The 20,133-nt window shown below is 51.2% G+C and overlaps 1 protein-coding gene and 2 long non-coding RNA genes across 15 annotated transcripts in view; 1 reads left to right on the top strand and 2 right to left on the bottom strand.

The window, feature by feature from the left end:
- Window positions 1-760: 760 nt before the first annotated feature.
- Window positions 761-3,169, bottom strand: LOC121822466 (uncharacterized). The gene is made up of 2 exons (XR_013044482.1): window positions 1,709-3,169; window positions 761-1,473 (listed from the first exon to the last, which is right to left on the bottom strand). It is a non-coding gene; the product is annotated as an uncharacterized LOC121822466 (long non-coding RNA).
- Clmn (calmin) overlaps window positions 3,133-20,133 on the top strand; it is a 103,768-nt gene continuing 86,767 nt past the window's right edge. For 3 of the 13 annotated variants that reach the window (XR_013044477.1, XR_013044478.1, XM_006997030.4), the window contains exon 1: window positions 3,135-3,382. Coding sequence is in view for 6 of the 13 variants with exons in the window: in XM_006997030.4 (XP_006997092.1) it covers window positions 3,301-3,382 (82 nt within the window). In the remaining 7 variants the exon portion in view is untranslated. Of the gene's footprint in view, window positions 3,383-4,468; window positions 4,719-6,227; window positions 6,606-20,133 lie in introns of those variants that run through there. The other 10 variants (XR_006063599.2, XR_006063598.2, XM_076551317.1 and 7 more) reach the window with 9 other exon arrangements.
- LOC143268484 (uncharacterized) lies at window positions 4,991-6,214 on the bottom strand. Its single transcript, XR_013044481.1, has 2 exons — window positions 5,998-6,214; window positions 4,991-5,578 (listed from the first exon to the last, which is right to left on the bottom strand). It is a non-coding gene; the product is annotated as an uncharacterized LOC143268484 (long non-coding RNA).

The raw sequence follows: 20,133 nt of genomic DNA, 5'->3' as shown, positions 1-20,133 counted from the left end.
AAGTCAGTTTTAAACAACGACCAAGACTCTGAAAGAACTGGGAAACATCTAGAAAAGTCAGTGTTGGAAACTCCCGGGAAGCCAAGCCTGTAGACAGGGTACTTTTCCTTTCCCCCAAATCTAAAAGAGTACTGTGCAGTCATGCGAGAGGCCAAATGCCCAGTTTTCCTTCTAAGTTCCTATCCTCTAGAGAGCTGGACATGCCTGAGGAAGGCATACCCCATCTTGGCACACATGCCCACTTCTCCACAGCACGTGCTTCGCCATGAGAGATATGCAAACATATCTCGATAGCCTTCTCAGAAGTTTGCTTGGGCCTGGTCATGAGGGTCAGCTGTTGGTCATACCGGTCCCCCTGCTTTCCAAGTTCTGGCCTACAATAAGGGCCATTCATTCACGCCCTGGAGACGTTCCTCTGTGCCAGGTACCGTGCTTCATGCCGGGGTGGAGAAATGAGTAGGGTTCTCTTGAGGTGAGGGTGATTAAGGGGGCATAAGCTGGTCAAGAAAAAAAGCTGGGGGTGGTTCCAAAAGGGACGAGTCAGGCAAAGGCCTGGGTGTGATCGTGTGTATCCGTCCATTTCCTGTTCCTACAACTAACAAATGGGAGAGGTTTGTTTTCTTCAGTCTTGAAGGCTTAAAGGACATACATCATGGTAGTGGCTGTGATGAGGCCCCTAATGATATCTCATTGTGGTGATGACATCGTGGTGGGAATGAGTGACAGGGAGACACCTCCCACAAACCAGGAAGCCAGAGAGTTCAACTGGAGGGACTTTATTTAGTGGTGCTGGGGTTGGAATCCAGGGCCTTGTGCACAGCAGGCAAGCACTCTATCATTCAGCTACCCGTAGCTGACTTGTTCGTTTTATAGTTCACTTGATTGGATGAGGATAGCCAGGGTCCCATGAGAATGATCTTAATCTCTTCTGAGGGGAACATTCCCATCAGGACCTATGACTTCTCACTAGGCCACACCTCTTACGGTTTCATAGCGTCTCACATCACCATACTGGGACCAGGCTTCCAAACATGAACCCAAGAGGGACAAACGACACCAGACCACAAGCACCGGGTGTGACCAGAACCTGCAGTAACTCACAGCATTAGATCAAAGTGGAGAACTATGATTGACAAGTGAGGCTATATATGGCACAAGGATGGATCGGACAGACCTTGTGTGCTCCCCCAACCCTCAGAGATCCTGAAGGAGTCCTATTCATTCAGTGACTATCCAGGTGGGGTTAGGGGCCAGTGTCACACTTCTGGCTCCCAGGCCACTTGGAGAACCACCTCACATTTCTTCCATTTTGATCCAAAAGAAACATCCGATTTACAATCGGGGCTCCATCAGTGGTGTTAGGCCCCTCCCCCTTTGTTCCCAAGAATAGTCACCACAGTTTCATGACAGATGGCTGCTCCTTGTGGATCCTGTTCAACCGCACACCGTTTCAAGTTCTTGGCCACCCATTTCCTGAAGGAGCAAAGCTGACAAGGATTTTCAGCCCAACTTTAGCCCACAACAGTTAGAGAAAGCGAATTTAAGTGTGATTGCTTGACGGGACTAGTGTTAACAACGCCTGCTAACACAACCCTGGCTCTGAAGGAGGCAGCAACATGTGGGAAGTGACCACCTGATTATGAATCGAGGCAGGCACAAGGAGGTCCCACCCGGGGCCTCAGGCCGCCATGATCTCCACAGAGCCTACCTGGCTGGCTTGATGCCTGCCCCCAGGGGGTGGGGACAGGTCTCTCTCCCCTTTAGGTTCAGCTCCAAGGTCAGGCTTTAGGGACCCTTGGTGACCTCCCCTCCACACTGGCTTCTTGCTCCAAACTGGCTTCTTCCTCTCTGGAGTTCCCTTTGATTTGTAATCCTCATCTCCATTGGTTATTGGGTTAAACACAGATGACTTGAAGGTTTCTCATCCCCGCCTCAGGGCCCGCTTTACTCAGGAGACACAGGCCTGGGACCTCCATCTTCGCTTGCTCATTGGTGAGTTGCTGGGCTTTCAATGGTCGTGATAACCACAGCAGGCCTAGGTACATTTGAGTGCTCAGAAAGCTCTGCCTACTGTCTCTTTCCTGGCATGCACGATATGAATGGCATTCTCTATTTTCTGGATGGCTTTAGATATCCAGAAAGGGGTGGTACTTGAACAGGGAGCAAGACACTGGGACTTGGTACCTACCCCTAGGTCATCCCTCACCTTAGACAAACTCCCAGATTTTCTGCTGTCTAACCAATAAAGGAGTCCTGGCTGCAGATACACAGGCCCAGTGGAGCCCCAAACAAGATAAGATCCAGAATTCTCAGGTTTAAAGACACAGGGGCCCAGAGGGGGAACCACAAAGGACTGTTTTGTCTCAGGTATCCCAGGATGGCCTTGAACTCATCCAGGTAGCTGTGAATGACCTTGAACTTCTTCTCCTCCTGTCTCCCCCTCCAGAGTGTTGGGATTACAGGTGTGTGCAAACACCAGGTTTATGTTGCACATGGGCTCAAACCCAAGGCTTTTGGGCACGCAAAGCAAATGGAGTACCATCTGAGCTGTGGCCACAGCCTGTCCTTGGGGTTTCAATAAAACCCTACGTTTCTTGTGGCCAAGACTCCAAAGGTACCCGTTCCTGGGAGGGGGGTTGTTTCTCCCAACGGCTGGGCAGAACCGGAAGTGGCCTTTAATCTAAATCAAGGAAGGAATAACTTCCACCCTCGATTCCCGCCCCTATGGAAACTCCATCTCTACACTACTTCGCCCATCACTCACTTTCCATAGTCCTCCGGGATCAGGAATGGGCAGGGAGGGCTTGGCTGCATTTAGTAGGGAGGTGATCCAGGCATAGGATGGGTTCCTATTGCAACTGGAAGGGTCTCAGAGGGGCAGGATGGGGAAGGGGCAGACATCCTGGACCAGCTCCTGGAGCACCCTGGCCTGCGTCACCAGGTCCACCGCACCCCGAGACATCACAATCTGGGGGCTGCGACCCCCGTGCCTCATCATTGTGCGTTGGCGACCAAACAATCCAACCAATACCCACCCTGAGGGTGGGGGAGGAAAAAAAGGACTGTCCCGAGGCCGGCTCCTCCCGCCCCGCCCCGCCCTCTTCCCTCCCGCCCGGGGCCCCCGCCCCCGCCGGGCAGTGAGCGCGCGCCGGGCGCCCCGCTCCGCCGCCCGCGCCCGCCCGCCAGCCCGTCCGCCCGCGGCGGGGCCGGCCCTTCGCCCGCCCACCGGCCCCGCGCTCGCTGCCCGCTCCCGCCGCCCGCCGCCCGCCGCCCGCCACCCCGGCCAGCCGCGCGCGCTCCATGGCTGCTCAGGAGTGGGACTGGTTCCAGCGCGAGGAGCTCATCGGCCAGATCAGCGACATCCGTGTGCAGAACCTGCAAGGTACCGCGGGCCCGGCCTCCCCTGAGGGGCCGCCTCCACTAAGCGTGGGCCCCACCGCGTCCCTCGATCGCCCCGGAGCCGGGTGTCGCTGGCCTGGGCCAGGCTTACAGAGCTCAGGGGGTGGGGCGGTGCGTGGGCGTGAGTGTGTGTGTACGCGTGTGTGTGCACGCGCACGTGTGCACCCCATTCCCAGCAGGGGACCCTCACCCCCCTCCTCCCGCTCCTGGTAGTTCGGAGAAGTTTGTACGTGGACTCTCAGGGGCGGTGGCCCAGGTCAGGGCCAGGAGAAAGTGCCACTGTGTGTGCCGGTGTTAGACTTGGCTCGTACTTTCCGAAGTACCTATGAGGCTGGGGACCTGGAGTGAGGGACATGGTCCTTCCCCAGGGCTCTGGGTGGAGGGGACACTGCTGTGGATTCCCGTGAACTGAGGATCATTAGACCTTCCCACTCAGTCCACAGTCTGGGGAGGAGCTGAGACCAAAACCCTTGCCTGAGGCACTTGACAAGCTGGAGAAACTCCTGGTGGCCCATGTGTCAGACATGGGCTCTGTGGTTCTGTCACCTGTGAATATGAAGTATCTTTCAAAAGAAAGTATTGGCTGTGGAAACGTAGCAAACACACACACACACACACACACACTCACAGACGAGAGAGAGAGAGAGAGAGAGAGAGAGAGAGAGAGAGAGAGAGAGAGAGAGAGAGAGAGAGAGAGAGAGAGATCGGGGAGGACCTAAAGAAACCCACCCCTTCAACTCCCAAAAGGTCTTTGCCCTCCAGTTCTGTGGGTAGAAGTGTGTTTCCAGCTCTCTTTCTCCTGTGGGGGCTTTGCAGAACTAGACATAAGTCCACTTCCGGCCTCTTCACCCACCTGGACCTGTGCACAGGTGCGGCTGGTTTTAGCCCCCTCCCCTACTGGCTTCGGGGTGGTGGTGTAGAGAGTTCAAGGTTGAAATTGCAAGGATCCAGCTGGGAGGTGTGGACAGAGAGGTGAGGGCGGGAGGATTGTGAGTGTCCCTTTGCCAGCAGGGCAGGGAGCCCCTGCTGGGGGTGGGGAAGAGTCTGGATTAAACATTACACCTGAGAAAATGTTTCCTGGGCGCTCACGTGGCCCTCTCCAGCCGAGGTTTGGCAAGGACAGTGCAGGTCTGCAGAGGTGACCTGAAAAGGAGCCAGCAGGCGCCTCAGGGAGTGGGCACTGGGGATTCTGCTCTGGACTCTCTTGCTGTCTAGCTGCTGTGATTTGTGTCACAGGAGGAGGTTGGGAGCCGCTGTGATGAAAAGAATCAGGATCTGGTCTGGGATGGGCAGCCATACCTTCTGCTGAGACATATCTGGTTGGTGCGCCTTGGGCAATCACTAGGCATTTTAATGAGCATGTACTAGCCAAAGCCATGTGGCGCAGCTAATTCGTCTTGCAGCATCAGCTCCCAGTGTGGAGACCGGTTCTTGTAAAGGAACGCACCACAAAGTCACACAGAGGGACGGGACCACACAGCATGGAGACGATTGGAGATGGGTCTGGAGGGTTTAGGAGGACTTTATAATTAGGTTGTCTCAGCTCGTCCCATGAGATTGCCACCCTACCACACTTTCAGGCAAATGTCAGTTTATAATTTGAACAGCGATGGACTTCGTTTATTAAGAGGCAAACTTCAGGTCATATATCTCAAATGTAATATGTATGACACATGTATAATGTAGACTAATTTTAAGTGTAAGCTCAACATGCTTCTAGATGTGGGTACACTCAGGTAATTTCTACCTATATATTGATACCCAGATCTCTCCATGGTTGTTGCCTCATCTTCCTTCCCAGGCAGCAACCTCACCCACCCACCACCAAAGTAACCTTTATTCTGATCTTTTGTTTTTAATTCCCAAAGGTTCAATTTGCCTCTGGAACCTGTGTTGAAGTTGAATGGTGCAATGTGTCTTCTTGATCTGGCCCTTTTTGATCAACTTGGTACTAGTGAGACCCATCCGAGCCGTCTTTTCTATAGATACAGTCCTGTTGACTACTGAGTACTATTCCACTGTGTGGGTAGATCACCATTCTTTTCTCCATTCAACTGATGGACCTTCGGGTTGCTTGCAGTTCGGGGATGTTATAAACAAACGAAGCCAGCTATGTCTTGGGGTGGACATGGGTTCTGTGCAGTTGCTGAGTGGAACTTGCCTGCTTTGCCTGGCATTGCTAAGACAAAGTGAGAATGGAGTTCAGGTCAGAAATCTTCTGTTTTCTCTCTGGCCTCTCTGTCTGTATTAGGGGTCTAAGAGACCTATCTCTTTTTGCTCCTGTGGTTCTTAGGCAGCTCAACTAAAGGTTCAAGTCCAGAAGGCATCCTACATTGATCTCAGAGCATCTGCTGAGCCAGCTGGTAGATGCCAGGGGCCCAGATATGTCTGGATGAGCAGATGGGCGCTGTCTCAGGGCCTTGCTCGTCTGAGCTCAGGTGGGCTGTGGGCGGAGATGGCTGGCAGAGCCTGTCACGGGGTTTGCTATATAAGCTTGTGACTGCTCCCTGTGAAGGTGGCCATGGTGTCTTAGGGGTTCACAGTTGGAGACAGTGGGACTTTGGGGTCTGTACTCAGAGGGATGGAGGCTCCTGGTACCCATGTGCAGGCGGCTGCTACTGTCAGGTCCAGCAGACCTGATTGGAGTCTTCTGTTCCTGGCATGAGGTGGTTCTGAGGTCCGCAATGAAGACAGCTGAGGTTAGGCCCCGGATGCTGCATTTCAGAGAACAGTTCAGGGTTAGCTGCCTCTTCCTCCCCATGTGTCCCAGTGTTTATTAGGAAGCACGGTGGTTTCTGTCCTTGCATTCCACCTAGTGAGGTTCTAGAATCTAGGCTGTGATTGTGATATGGAAAACCTTCCCCAGAGGAACACTGGGGTGGAGGGAGGCCAGATGGGGAGGGTGGAAAATCCAGCCTCCCTCAGGGGGCCTTTCCTCCATCATCAGTCACCTAGCAGATGAGGCTGTCAGATAGGAGCACACGATGGCCATCGAGGTGTTTGTCACCAAGGCTGTTTGGGGGCAGCGTGGTATCCCTGGGCACAGACTGCCTGTGAAACCTTACCAGGGTCCCTGCGAGGAAGTGGGGGTGGCTCAGGCTGTTGACCTTTTCACAGAGGAGAAAATGACAGACACATGGGAGGATGTCCCATTCGTTGGCCTGCTGATCCCACTTGTCCTGAGAGCCATGAGGGGTGGCATGGAGGTGAGAGGTGGCCAGGTGCCTGCTCCAGGCCTTGGTTCTCCGCAGACTGTCCCCTGGAGGCCCCCAGCGTCCTGAGGACAATGTAGCTTGGTTGTCCTCTCCTCTTTACTTCAGTTGCGTGGCCCACCCTGGACAAGGGCAGTTGAGTCAGGGCTTGGGAGGGCTCCTGTTCATTAGGAGCCTGTCAGTGTCCCCCAGTCTACAGGCTTTCTGTGTTCTCTGGGCCAATGTGGACAAGGCACATCGAACCTTGTAGGACACCATCTCAGGCATCAGCACAGACAGGGCTCCGTGGTCTGATACGGCTGTGTGGAGGTCATCTCTGTTTTGTGACCCCCCTCCTGCTGTCTGGAACCTTAAAGTCTTGATGCTACCATGTATCTCCTCATTTTTTCTAGAACAGCTTGGCTTGGACATAGCTCTTAGAGGGGGCTCGGTAAGGTGGATGGGACAGACATCAGGCTGTCCCATCCCTCCTCTGAGGAGGGGCGCTCGGGAGCATCACTGCCACTGCCTGGGCCCCGCTGGCTGGCCTCCCTGACGGACATCCCCGCCCTCAGTCAGAACCCCCTCAAGGTCCTGGGACTTGCAAATTTGGCTGGTATTTGAACCCAGGCGAGGCTGAGGGCAGGCATCCCATGGGTATAAGCACATGAGTAAGAGGTCGCTAACCTCGTGGTGGTGGCTGAGAGGGCCCCGAGAGGGGCTTTGAATTTGGACTTTGAAGGCTGACCATAAACTTCACTTGGACTGTTTTGTCCTCTCTGGGGCATCGCTTGTGTGTTCCAGAAGGATCCCTGCTTGTCTATGATGTTGCTATCCCCATCTCTGTCACTGGCCGGGGCCCAGATGCAGGCTCTTCTGAGCTTGGTAGGGCTTCTCAATGGCTTTTTTTTAGGCTTTGGCCTAGCTTTGCTTCCTCTAATCCACCCACCATCCAGACACCCCACTGTGTCCTTACTAACCGCTCCTGTGAGTTCAGGGACTAAGGCAAGAGCTTCCTGACCTGGTAGTAGCAGTGGGGACCCTGGTGTTGGCTTTTCCTGAGAAGATACGAACAAGTATCTCTTGACCCCACATGGGACACTAACGTCAGATCAAAGGAACAAGTCCATCCCAATCGAGCTTGGCGGGCCGGTGACTTAACTGGGCTCATTCACAGAAGCAAGGGGTGAGCTGTTACTTACAGGACTGTGGGTCACCCCAGCATAGCTGTATCCCGACGGAGCTGTCCTCGCACATGGGTGACAGCTCCTGAAAGCTGGAGTCCCCCCTATTCAATTGCCACTCCAGCTCCTCTTTACTTAGCGTGTCCCGAAACCATGTGTGATTGGGACTGGGGCACGGGAGCATGGAGAAGGGGGTGTGTGGCTGGCGTCGCAGGGGTGCCAGAAGGGGAAGGCTGTCTTGTGAAGTGTCGCCATGATACTCTAAGATGATAGTGGTCATGCTCTCCATGGAGGACTGCATCCCACAACCTGGGTAGCTACCTGGTCCATCCCTGGACTAGCAGTAGTATCATGGTCTATGGATGCCCGATGAGAAACGGGCTGGGTTGGCATGGGCTGGTATTTGAGGCCATCTGTGGTCTGCTGGGGGTGCCACACCAGCCTCCGCACCCCTAGTTCCTTCCTTCCTCCCCAGAGCCTGTTCTCCGCTCTGCTCATCTTCCAGACATTCTGTGCTATGGGACCAGGCCAGAGAGGGAAGGGGCCAGGAAAGGGCCTTTCTGCTCTTCTCCCCTGGCTCTCAGCAGTTCGCACCCTGGAGGAGTCCATTAAAAAAACAAAAGACAAAAAACAAAAAAAAAACAGGAGAAAATCAGATGTGGAGTTTTATGTCCCTAGGGAGCTGCCTTGCTAGGTCACTGGGGCTATGTGCATGTTTCCCAGGTGTGAATCATGGTGTGGATGTTCTCTTCGGGTTCTACAGCAGTCAGATCCCAGGCTCTGAGTCATCTCTGGTTTGCAGGTGAAAGGTCATGGTCTGGGATAGCTTTTCCTTGGGATGTTTTTTTTTTTTTTTTTTTTTTTTTTTGTATGTGTGTGTGTGTGTGTGTGTGTGTGTGTAGAGTTAGGGAAGCCACAGCCATGCCCGGGAGGCTCATGGTCAGAGCCTAGGTTCTGATATTGTTGCTAACTTACTGTGGGATCCAGGGGGCAATCTCGTTTGCCTGCGATTTCTTCGTTTTTCTCATTGGCAAAGTTAAGAGTTGGCTCACTGGGAGCTCTGGGGTACTCCTGGAAGGTGGTGTCCAGAGAGGCTGGGCCTAGGCATTGTTTATCTGCCTGAAGCCATTTGCGTTCTAGCCCTGGGCACAAGGGGCGTGGGCTGCCCACGTGGGGCTCTGGGCTCCGCTGGGCTCTGCTGGCTGCAGTCCTGGATTCCTTCACATTCAAGTGCCAGAGACTCATTCCATCCCCCACCTCCAAGGGGGGACCATGCAGGAAAGACTGCAGGTCACGGGCTTTCTACAGAAAAGTCACTCAGGAGTAAAGGGTGGGCATTCTCGGTTTGGTTTATCCCCCACTGATGAGGCCGGGAGGTCTAGTGGCCAGCCCATGATTTAAGCAAACAGAGGCTCCTGTCCACATGTGTGTACCCAGGAGCAAGAGGGTTCAGGGGCCAGGTGAACTAGAAACCCATCTTGAAAATGGGGTGTGTATAGGTAGAGGCAAGCCCTCCATCGGGAAGTTGGCAGCTGACCTCTGAGGTGGGTTGAACACAGGAAGGTGGCAGCCACTCAATGGGCCTAACCTCCCTCAGAGCAGCCAAGCTGCCCTGGCACCATAGCCTCCTGGGCAAGGCAGAACATGGGACTAGATTAGCCATTTTAGGGAAGTGCCTCTTCCCCAAGCAGCCTGGCTCTTATGAAGTACCCTTCTGGCCTGCAGAACACTGTGGCATTTCATATTTTATTGGAACAGAAGAGCCCTGGGCAAAATCCTGCCCAACAGGTCATAGGTTACGCCTACCCTGTGTCTGAAGGGAAGGAGAAAAATAAAGCGATTGTCTTTATGGTGGCTGAGCCATTAAAAGTAAACTCCCGTTCCCATAGAAACCTCCTTTCACTTCTCTTGGTGTCTTAAAAAAAAAAAAAAAAACTGGTAGATTATGTCTGTCATAGAAGGAAGCAGAAGCCGCCTTTGGAGAGTCTGACAGTTTTTCCTCCCTGTTGGTATGTTTGCTTCTCTCTGATTAATTTTCTCCTAGCTAAGTAGGCATTCCAAGACTTCAGCCATAGGTGACATTTGGCCCACTGCTTGTTTTATCAATAAAGTTTTATTGGCATGTAGCTACACTCTTTCATTTCGATGGTACCCATGACTGAGTAGGGAAGATGAAGGCACCCAGAAGGCCAAACATATTTACATATATTCAGGTAAAAGAGTAAAGTTGAGGAATGGAGAAACAGTGAAATTCAAGAGAAAAGGTGTGTGCATGAGGGGCAGTGGGGAAGAGTGAAATCTATGTGTTAAGTATATACAATTTAGGTGCCAGTCATGACCATTGTTAGATAAATGTTTTTGCCAAGACATTTTACTCCATCCTCGACATGACCCACCAAGTTGTCCTAGGCCTCATATCTGAAGTACATGCTAGCCACACGTGCCTTCTTCTCACTGCTACACATCAGATTTTGTCTAGAAGTAGTTCTGGGTGAGGCTTTGATGTCATGCTAACACCTATGGAATATGGGGTCACCTTTCTTCCAAAGCAAGGTGTACATTCAGGGATCCAGGGCAGCAGATCCTGTGTGTGAGGTATCTAGCCTTCCTGGGGAGACAAAAGTAGTGAGCTTATGTCCAGCATTGGCATGAGTTGAAGACTTCCTGTCAGTACCATGGCAACTTGGAGAACTTCCTGTAGGATAGTGGGGACTTTTTTCTTTTTCTTCTTTCTTTCTTTCTTTCTTTCTTTCTTTCTTTCTTTCTTTCTTTCTTTCTTCCTTCCTTCCTTCCTTCCTTCCTTCCTTCCTTCCTTTCTTTCTTTCTTTCTTTGTTCCTCCCTTCCTTCCTTCATTCTTTTTTTTTTTTTTTTTTTTTTTTTGAGCCAAACTCACAGCATGTGACAGGGGGAGTCACTTATAGGGACATGTTATAGAGTGCTTCCTCCAAGCTTAACAACTGTCATCTTCATCAGAATGGCTGTGACTAGTCTCAGGAGACCCCAAGACAGGCTGTTGACATTCTCTTGTAGAAGGCTGACATTCCAAATGCTCCATCTTGCAGCTTTGGGGTCACTCATGCTCCTGTGAGCAACCACTCACTCATGCCTATAAGTAAGCCCATCAAGTCATTGACTCCCCAAATCAGACTTTGTTGGGGTCATCCTTTGGTTTGTTCTTGGGACTTCATAAGGAGAGGGTAGACATTTGTTTACATCTGCCCCAGGGAAGGAGTTCTCCCAACAAGATGCACATGGAGTGCTTACTGTAGGTAAAGCTCCCGTCCGTTCTTACCACAGGGCTGACGGCATGGCTGGTGCACGGTTCTGTGCCCACTGTAAAATGGGTTCTCACACGGGAAGCCAGGTCCAGAGCTGTGTTTCAAAGGCAGAGAGCTGGGCAGTGGACCCAGAGGAACCCATGCACTTGATATTCCACTTGTGTTTGCACGCCGCAACTTGATGCTTCTTAGAGATGATTTTACCCAGAGTGCTTGAGGATGAGGAGACGCTGAGGAGGGCTTCAGAAGCCCTGGTCAAAAGCTGCTTCAGCTCCTGCAGAGCTTTGGTAGAATTTGATAGAGGCCCAGTGACATCACACCCAACTCCTGCTTTCCTCTTTTGGGGGGTGGGTGGGGGAGGGGGGAGGGGAGGGGAGAGGTTCTCATGCAGCTGGAGCCTTTGCCGCTTTATATTCCTCTCTCTTTTTAGACTATTTTTAATCCTCTACACCATGACATACTTCAAAGGCAGAGCTCCGAGCACTCTGGTTAGGATCTGGGGCAGCAGGTAGAGAGGCGCTCAGAGGCAACCTTCTGGCTTGGTAGGGGGAAGAAACTGAATTTAGGTGACATTATCCACTTCGTCACCTAGGTTAGGCCAGTCCTGGCCCTAGAGTCACACCTACTTTGGCCACACCGGCTTCTCTGCCACTGTGCACCCTGTATGACCCGTGGTTTGCTGCCCTCAGGGCCCCCAGGCCGGATTCAGTCCTGCCACCTTACTCTCTGGACATGTCTGTCCTCTACCAGACACTCTTGTCCCCAGGGAAAAGCTCCTTCCCTGGATAAAATGGACTTCAGTGTTTGGGTGTCCACTCTCTTCCAGAGTGAAATACCAAATCTGTAGAAAAACTGTTATAACTGGAAGTCACCATGTTGGACGAAGACCGTCTGACTTAGAAAAGTGAACACTGAATGTTTTTTCTCATCTGTGGAATCTATATTTTATAATATGTTCTCTCTCTCTCTCTCTCTCTCTCTCTCTCTCTCTCACACACACACACACACACACACACACACACACAAACTATGGAAGTAGGAGGGAGACTTTTTGGGAAGAGGACGATAACCAGCAGGATGAAGAAGAGCGAGGACAAGAGAGGGTATATAATAGGGATGAATATGATCCAAATACCTGATAGACATGTATAGAAATAAAATGTAACCCATCTTTTTTTTAAAAATGCAATTAATATACACTAACTTAAAAAGTTCCAGTTTAGATATGTAAATTATGAGGGACTTCCATTCCCAGAAAATGGCATCTTGATCTCGTCTTGTGTGGAAACCTATCTGAATGGCCACATGAGTATTCCCAAGGTTACCTCCCATCTCCACACCTCCTCCCTTCCTGGAAAGAGCACGTGGTCAGCTATATGGCCTTGTTGCTCTGATCCTACTGTCGTCTCCATGGAGAGTTTATGGTCCTGGTCGTGATCATTGTTAGGCACTCTTTGCTTTTGTCTCTATACTGTTTGCTAGAGCAGGGATGGTGTCTGTGGAGATGACAGGATCCCAGAAAAGCTCCATGTTTTGGGTGAGCTGTTTTGTTGTCAGGGTGACCTAGGAACTGTCTAACCAGAGTTCCAGAAGACAGCTTGGGGCTCTGTTGTAATATGTTTGATGTTCCATGCAGGTTGTGTGTGGGGTGGTGTCCTAATTAGCTTTGTCAACTTGACATAGCCTAGGGTCATCTGAGAGGAAAGCTTCCATGGAGGAATTGCATAGATCAGAGTGGCCAGTGGGCAAGTCTCTGGGGAATTATCTTAACCCTGTAATTGATGTCGGAGGCCCAGCCCACTGTGGGCAGCACCATCCCTAGGCAAGGTGGTCCTGGGCAGTGTAAGAAAGCTCGGTAAGCATGAGCTGGGGTGAGTGAGCTAGCAGCATTCCCCCATGGTTTTTGCTTCAAATTTCTGTCTGGCTTCCCGCCTTTCCTTAATGATGGACTATGACCTGGAAATATAAGCCAAAGCAACACTTTTCTTCTTTCTTTCTTTCTTTCTTCCTTCCTTCCTTCCTTCCTTCCTTCCTTCCTTCCTTCCTTCCTTCCTTCCTTCCTTCCTTCCTTCCTTCCTTCCTTTCTTTCTTTCTCTCTCTCTTTCTTTCTCTTTCTTTTCTTTCTTTCTTTCTTTCTTTCTTTCTTTCTTTCTTTCTTTCTTTCTTTCTTTCTTTCTTTCTTTCTTTCTTTCTTTCTCTCTCTTCCTCCCTTCCTCCCTTCCTCTCTTTCTTTCTTTCTTTCTTTCTTTCTTTCTTTCTTTCTTTCTTTCTTTCTTTCTTCCTTTCTTTCTTTTTCTTTCTTTCTTTGTCGTTGTTGTTTTTCGAGACAGAAGTTTCTCTGTGTAGCTTTGTGCCTGTCCTAGAACTCACTCTGTAGCCTAGGCTGACCTCGAACTCAGAGATCTGCCTGTCTCTGCCTCCCCAGTGCTAGAATTAAAGGCATGCGCCACCACCGACCGGCAAAGCAACACTTTTCTCTCCCCAGTTACCTTGACTCATGGCATTTGTCACAGCAACAGAATGAAATCAGAACTGGTGGTTTTATTCGTTTCAGTGATTTGCTCTGTGAAAAAGGGGATTTGGGGAGCGACCATCACTGCAGGATGCTGTGCCCTGTGGTGGTGCTGCCTATCTGTACCTGAAATCGAGGCCCAGCAAGACCATGAATGTTGGCTGCCAGGCTCTTGAATGCTGGAATCTGGAATCTGAGTGAAGTCTGAAAAGATGAAGTTAGAACAGAGGCTCTAAGAGGAGGCAGGGGCTGGGCGTTGGGAGGAAGCATGGAGACCCGGCCAGGTATCAAGGGCCAGCTGATTGAATGGCAAACGATACTGGGCAAGAAGTCACCGCCTCAGGCAGGCTTGTCACCTGGCTCTTGGGAATCCAACAATGCTCATTGTCACTTAGGCAATGGTAACTCTAACTTTAAAGACAAAGGCCAAGTTCTCGGTCCATAGTTCCTGACTGGTGATCCCAGGGGCAGCTGAGAAGTACAGGGACAGGGCTCCCTGTTCAAGAAGTTGGAGTATGATTCCTATAACCGGAATGATGGCATGACTAGAGGTGGCCATGGGAACTGCCCTTCACTCTTTATCCTGGGTTGTGTGACGGTGATGACAGATTATAAAGCTGTCAGTGTCTCTGTTTATGTTACATCATTTCATTCTGATGTCACCCTCTGAGGTTGGTGGTATGCCTGCACTGTACAGACACATACACTGAGGCCCAGTGTTTTAGACAGGGAAAGCCTGTCTAATCTGCACTGGATTCTGATCTGAAACAAACCCACACACTTTCCAAATCAAAGCAGAGGGCCTTGGGCTGTTGCCCTGGTGATGTTCTCACACGGGTTCTCAGGAGCATATGTCCCAGGAGCTGCCTGTCACACTGTGTAGGATGAATGGGCTAGGAAGTGGAGAAGAGCAGAGGGGATCAGATCAGGGTCACAGCTGAGATGGCCAGGTCGGTACTGCGGCCCTTGGATCCATCCCACTGAAAGGGGGAATCCAGACCCTGGGCTCTGGCAGACCTGAGTATGAGCCTATTGATGCTTGGCGAAGGGGATAATAATCCTGGGTCTCTTGCCTATTTGAACATCAGTGAGGTCCTGTCTTCATCTTCACCCCCTCCTTCCCTCTCAGATCCCCCTATTGTCCTTTCCCTGCAGGCTTCCTTCGATGCTTTTTTTAGCTGATGACTTTGCTATCTCACTGTATCACTGAATCAGACGCTTGCATGTCTTCATCGCAATTCCTTCAGTTTTATACTCTGATTCCTAAGAAATGTAAGGATGCCGCTTCCCTTTCCTCCTTGACCTTCAACACCACCCCTACTTCCTGATCTAGTTCCATCACTATTTGGGGGGTGGGGATCTCTTGTTACACTAGGTCTGCTGCTCAAAGCTTAGTCCGTTGGAAGGTGTGGCCAACCTGTCCCCTCCTGTTCTGCCTTTTGTTTTCTTGGGAGTTTGGACTTACCCATGTTGTTGATCTGGTTGCTAACTTAAGGGCTTATGTGTTTGTCCCCAAAGTCTTCCTGCTCGAGATGGCTCCTTTGCCTGTTTGGGACACCAGGTGAATTCTGTCTCTCAGCCCTGACTTCTTCAGTAAATCCTGGTCCTCAGCCTACTCTAGTCTGGACTTATTGCCCTAAACACGTGGGACCTGCCTGTCACCTAGGCTGTCAGTCAGCATCACCCATGCTTCGCTTCACCTCTCTCCTGCTTCCCGTCTTCTGGTGGTGTTAATTTTTGGATACGGGCACACATCCTTGCTGAGAATGGGTATCGGGGTGGTATGTTGTTTGAGACGTTTGACCTGGAAAATGGGTTTTCTCTCTTCTAGTTCTTGATTGCTACCTTAGCGGAGCATCATGTTCAAGATTAGCAGTCCCTTCCTCCGGGGCACTGAAGAGCTCCTAGGGCTGCCGCCAGGAGGTGTGAAGCCATGTGTGAACCACGTGGACAAGCTATTATCTCTCTCTGGAAGCTTTCTGGGTCTTCTCTGTCCCCAGTGCCCTGAGTCTTAAGGGCCTCACCTTGATGCTGGCTTCATTTTGTCTATTACCTTGAATATTTACTGAATCCTTCCCATATGAGATGGTCCTTCAGTTCTGGAACATTCTCTCTGATTACACTATTATGATGTCTGTTCTTTGGTTTTCATTGACCTTCCAGAACTCTATTTAGATAGCAGCCCAGAGAGCCTTTCATCTTTAATTTTCTTATCTTTTCTATTTAATATCCCTTTGCTTCTTGCTCTGTATTCCGGGAGATTTCGTCCACTTCTAATTCTGTATTTTATCTATGGCATTTTTAATTTGCAGGAACTATTGTAGAGTTGAAGCCTGCCCTCCCACACTAGGGGTTGGTGCTGCCAAGGATGGTGGGAGACCTCAAGAGGCAGCCCACTTGGTGGGCTGGAACCCCAGCTCTGGTGGTTTGCAGGAAGTTCTTCAGATGGTGTCTTTGTTCTCCAGACACCTCATATGAAGTGGGAAGCCTCGTGCGAACATACGTACCTGCCTCCAGAGCCATGGTGATTGTGTGAGTCCTGGAGGCAAAGGGCCTGCAGGCATGTTCCACCTGTGGCCCAAAGGCCACATGCATCCCAGAGTCTGCCCAGCTATGAAAGTGGCACAACAATCGTAAACATAAGTCATTATGAGAGTTATTTATTTGGGTAACCTGACTACACGGTTCTTGAATATGAACTTTGTAGATAGCAATGTTGCATTGCTATATCGAGAGCCATGGCAGCTGGCTGGAACCTTGGCAAGCAAGTGCTCTGGTCTCCCTCACTCTGGAGACTCAACTTCTGGCAATGCCTATAATGCCTATTGGTCGTGTTCCGTTTTGATGGGTTTGCAGGCTGCTGCTGAATATGGGTTGCCAGTGGGAACTGCCGGGATTGCCGGGAGTGTGTTGGCCACTTTTCATGGCTGTTTCTTCAGCCATACTCTAGTTCACCTGTGGCTGGTGTCCCAAGGCCTGGGAGTCAGGGACTGAGTCAGTTGCAGCTGCAGAAGCTGAGCACTTGGGTCCTCCCTTCCCAAGGCTTCACTCACCCACCAATGGGCTGCAAGCCCCACCCAGCTTGGCAGGCAAAGTTTTGATTGGACAGTAGCATAAGCTGGTTGCTGCTTTAACAGGGAGCCTGGGCTCAGGGGGGTCTAAAAGCATGTTGCCAGTGGAACCTTGTCTTAGTTCTACGTTAGTGGGTGTTGACACCCTGCACACTTTTATAAATCTGCCCCAGCCCGAAGCCATAGGCTTTCAGGCGCCAAGCTTTTTTTTAAAGCAATCTTTGCTTCTGGTGAGATGATAGCTTAACTGCCTGGCCGTCACCAGATGTTGCCAGGCTGACCTTAACTCGTTTGCTGGATGCTTGAGGGGTTCGGGCCAGCTGCAAGGAGGAGAGCCAGGAAAGAACAAATCGATGTGTGGTCCTTCAGTAGTGCTCGGATGAGGCCTTTCATTTTGCAGGGTTGCTCAAGGGGGGGGCGGGGGGCGGGGGGGGCGGGAATTAAAACAAACCCAGCAACAACAAAACAAGCCAGGGAGGCCAGCCTGTGCCTGCTGAGTGGGAAGAGTAGGGCTTGAAGATAGCCCAGGGTCTGAGTTTCTTCCCTGTGATAACTGCACAATTTTAGCCAAAGTACCTGCCCTTGTAGTGGGCTGGTCTCGTCTGTCTGTGGTGTGTGATATTAGCAGCTTGGTGTCCACCTGGGGCTGTGAGGGGATGCAGTGAAGTCACTAGACCTTTGAGTCAACATTTGTTCCTTGATTTAAAATAAAGTGCGCGTGGCGGTGGGAGCTGGGGAGAAGCTTAGTGGGCAAGATCCTTACAAAGGGCCTGAGTTCGGTCCCCAGAAACCACACTTTAAAAACGAAAAGCTGAGCGTGGTCCAGCATGCCTGTAATCCCAGCATTGGAGAGGCAGAGACTGTTGGATCTATAGGGCTCGTTGGCTAGCTAGCTGAGCCTAGTTGGCCAGCTCCCGGGGCAGTGAGAGATCCTATCTGTCTGTCTGTCGAGCCATTTGAGGAACACCTGAGATTGGCTTTGCCTACACACACACATACACACACACACACACACACACACACACACACACACACACATGCACGCACATACGCATGCACGCGCACACACACACACATGCATGCATGCACGCATGCACATACTCGCCTGCACCCATATGAACATGTCCACACGTCCACATACATAGATCCATATGCATGCAAAAATAAAGGGGTGTTTCTTCCTTTCTTTCGGTGTCGTGGTCAGTGTTTTCACGGGAGCTCAGCTGGATGAGGCGAGTGACTGACTCACTTAGGCAGTGTTTGTTTGAGGTTTGTGCTGCATCACCTCAGATTCGGGCCATGTGGTTGAGTGTTGACAAGCACCAAGTGTGTCATTGAGGCCTAAGTCATCTGTGGGTGGAAGTGATCCTGGGGCTGAAGGCTGGGGAAGGTGCCCTGTGACAGGCCCCTATGTCAGGTGGGCGTGGGCAGAGGTGGCTGCCTAGTGAATAAAGGGCTGTGGGATGGTCAGATGTGTGCATAGGAGAGTGCTCCCGAGAGCAGGAGGTGGCCAGGTGGCCAGCTCGGGACAAAGAGAATGTGAGGATGCGCTTGTAGAGCTTATGAGTAAGGCTGTGGACTTTTGGCCCCTGTCTCTCCTGCAGCCATTTGCCTGGCCGGAGGCCAGCATTCCTTCATGTACAAGTCCTGATGGGGGTGTCCTGGCTCCAGAACAGAGAGGGCTTCCGAGAGGGACATGCAGGAGGTTTAGTGTCCTTAACCGAGTCTACAAAACAGCAGTCGTATTGCCATCAGAATCCCCCTTGAGCATCCCAGCAGAAAACGGGACCACCCACTTGAGAGCTCACATGAAGGGGAGTTACATTCTTGTGCCTCTCATTCAAAAGGCTCTTTGATGTGACGGTCCAGCTTTGAGGTCCCTGGTAAGTCAACAGATGATGTCACAGCTGCCATGAATCGTGTCCATTATAACCCAGTGCTCTCCAAGATAGGGACATGATAATGATGACCCATTGGATGACACCATGGAAAATGACTTAATGCATCAGGTGCGCGTGCTGCAATTTTTATTTGTTTTTCAAAACACGGACTGTTTTCCAGTCAACCTGGCTAGAGTCCTTCTGGTACTTGAGTTGACTATTTATTAGAACACACATGTCGGTCAAGTCACAGCACTCTCGGGGGCCATAGAGGAGGGTAGAAAAGGACCTGACCCTTCTGAGATATGCAATAGCAGTGGCAGCCATAGTCATGACTGTAGGGTCCTGAACTAGGGCCCTGTGTCAGGTATTCTTACGTTGAAATGGGAAGAGTGGATGGAAGTTGCTAGAAGGAAGGGAATCTGCTTCTCTGTGGCTAAAGCTGGTGGCAGTGAGGCTCATGGACCAGACCTTAAGGCTGCCTTGGGAGTGTAGTTGTGGAGTCCTGTCTTACCATGCCCCAGAAGCCGAGGCAGAGGCACTGGACTTCCACCTATCAAAGCAATGGCCCCGGGTTCTGGCCATTATCTGTGCACTCAAAGGTCTGGGATCCACTTCCTTCCAAGTAGCCTCTGCTAGGAGAAGCCTTCCCAGCCATGGACACACAGAAAACAGAATAGTCTAGATGTGTTCCTATAGAACTGGGATAGCTTAGTGTTTTGGGGTACAGAGATTACTCCAAAGGTCATGTCCTCTTCCCAATGCCCATCTCCTTCATTCTAGGCAGATCTGTCCCCTAGATGGGAAGGCATATCTGCCAGGGACCGGGTTACGGGTGACTGCCACGATGGGGAAAGTGAAGTTGACGTTGATGGCACAATTGCCACCACATGGCTGTTGGCATCACTGAGCATCTGTGTGACAGGAACACCGTGGGGAGTTTTATATTTGATTCTCCAGTAACTATCTGAGCATGGGAGTCACCTCTGGTTTTCATAAGGGAAATGGAGGCTCTTTGAATTCTGGTTCAAGGTTCATGGCATCGTGGACTCACTCATGGCAGGCTCCCAATCTGACTGTAGGAGCACCTCAGAAGCCTGTACTTTCTCCGCGAAGCCCCACCTGTCCCCCGCTGAGACTGGGTTTGGGTCTGTGAGTGGCAAGCTGTTGGCATTGACTTGAAGTTCCTGTCTGGACCTCAGCTTCTCCGGTGTACTCTGGTGGGCCAGAGCTGCACTGCCCACATAGGGGCACCATCATGGTGTGGTAATGGGTCCAGCAGGACTAGGCTAAGCAGGACCGCCAGGCCTGAGCACCGAGGGGGCGGGGCTGTGTTCCTGGTTTCCGATCCCTCATGTAAGATGGAACAGTGTTGCACTGAATCCGTGCTCCTGTCACTTGAACTCTCTGGAGTGCTTGTCCTCTCTGGTTGTACCCTTTGCTTTCCTCACGGCTATGACGGCATACCTGAGAAAATCAGCGGAAGGAAGGGAGGTCTGTTTTTGGCTCACGGTTTGGGGGTATAGCCCATCACGGTAGGGAAGGCGTGGTGGCAGAAGCAGGAGGCAGCGGATCACATGGCATCCCTAGCCAGGAAGCAGAGAGAAATCCCTTTCT

Source organism: Peromyscus maniculatus, chromosome 14 (genome assembly GCF_049852395.1).
Source record: "Peromyscus maniculatus bairdii isolate BWxNUB_F1_BW_parent chromosome 14, HU_Pman_BW_mat_3.1, whole genome shotgun sequence".
In the NCBI taxonomy this organism is placed as follows: Eukaryota; Metazoa; Chordata; class Mammalia; order Rodentia; family Cricetidae; genus Peromyscus; species Peromyscus maniculatus.
This window is presented reverse-complemented; position numbering and strand designations above follow the sequence as displayed.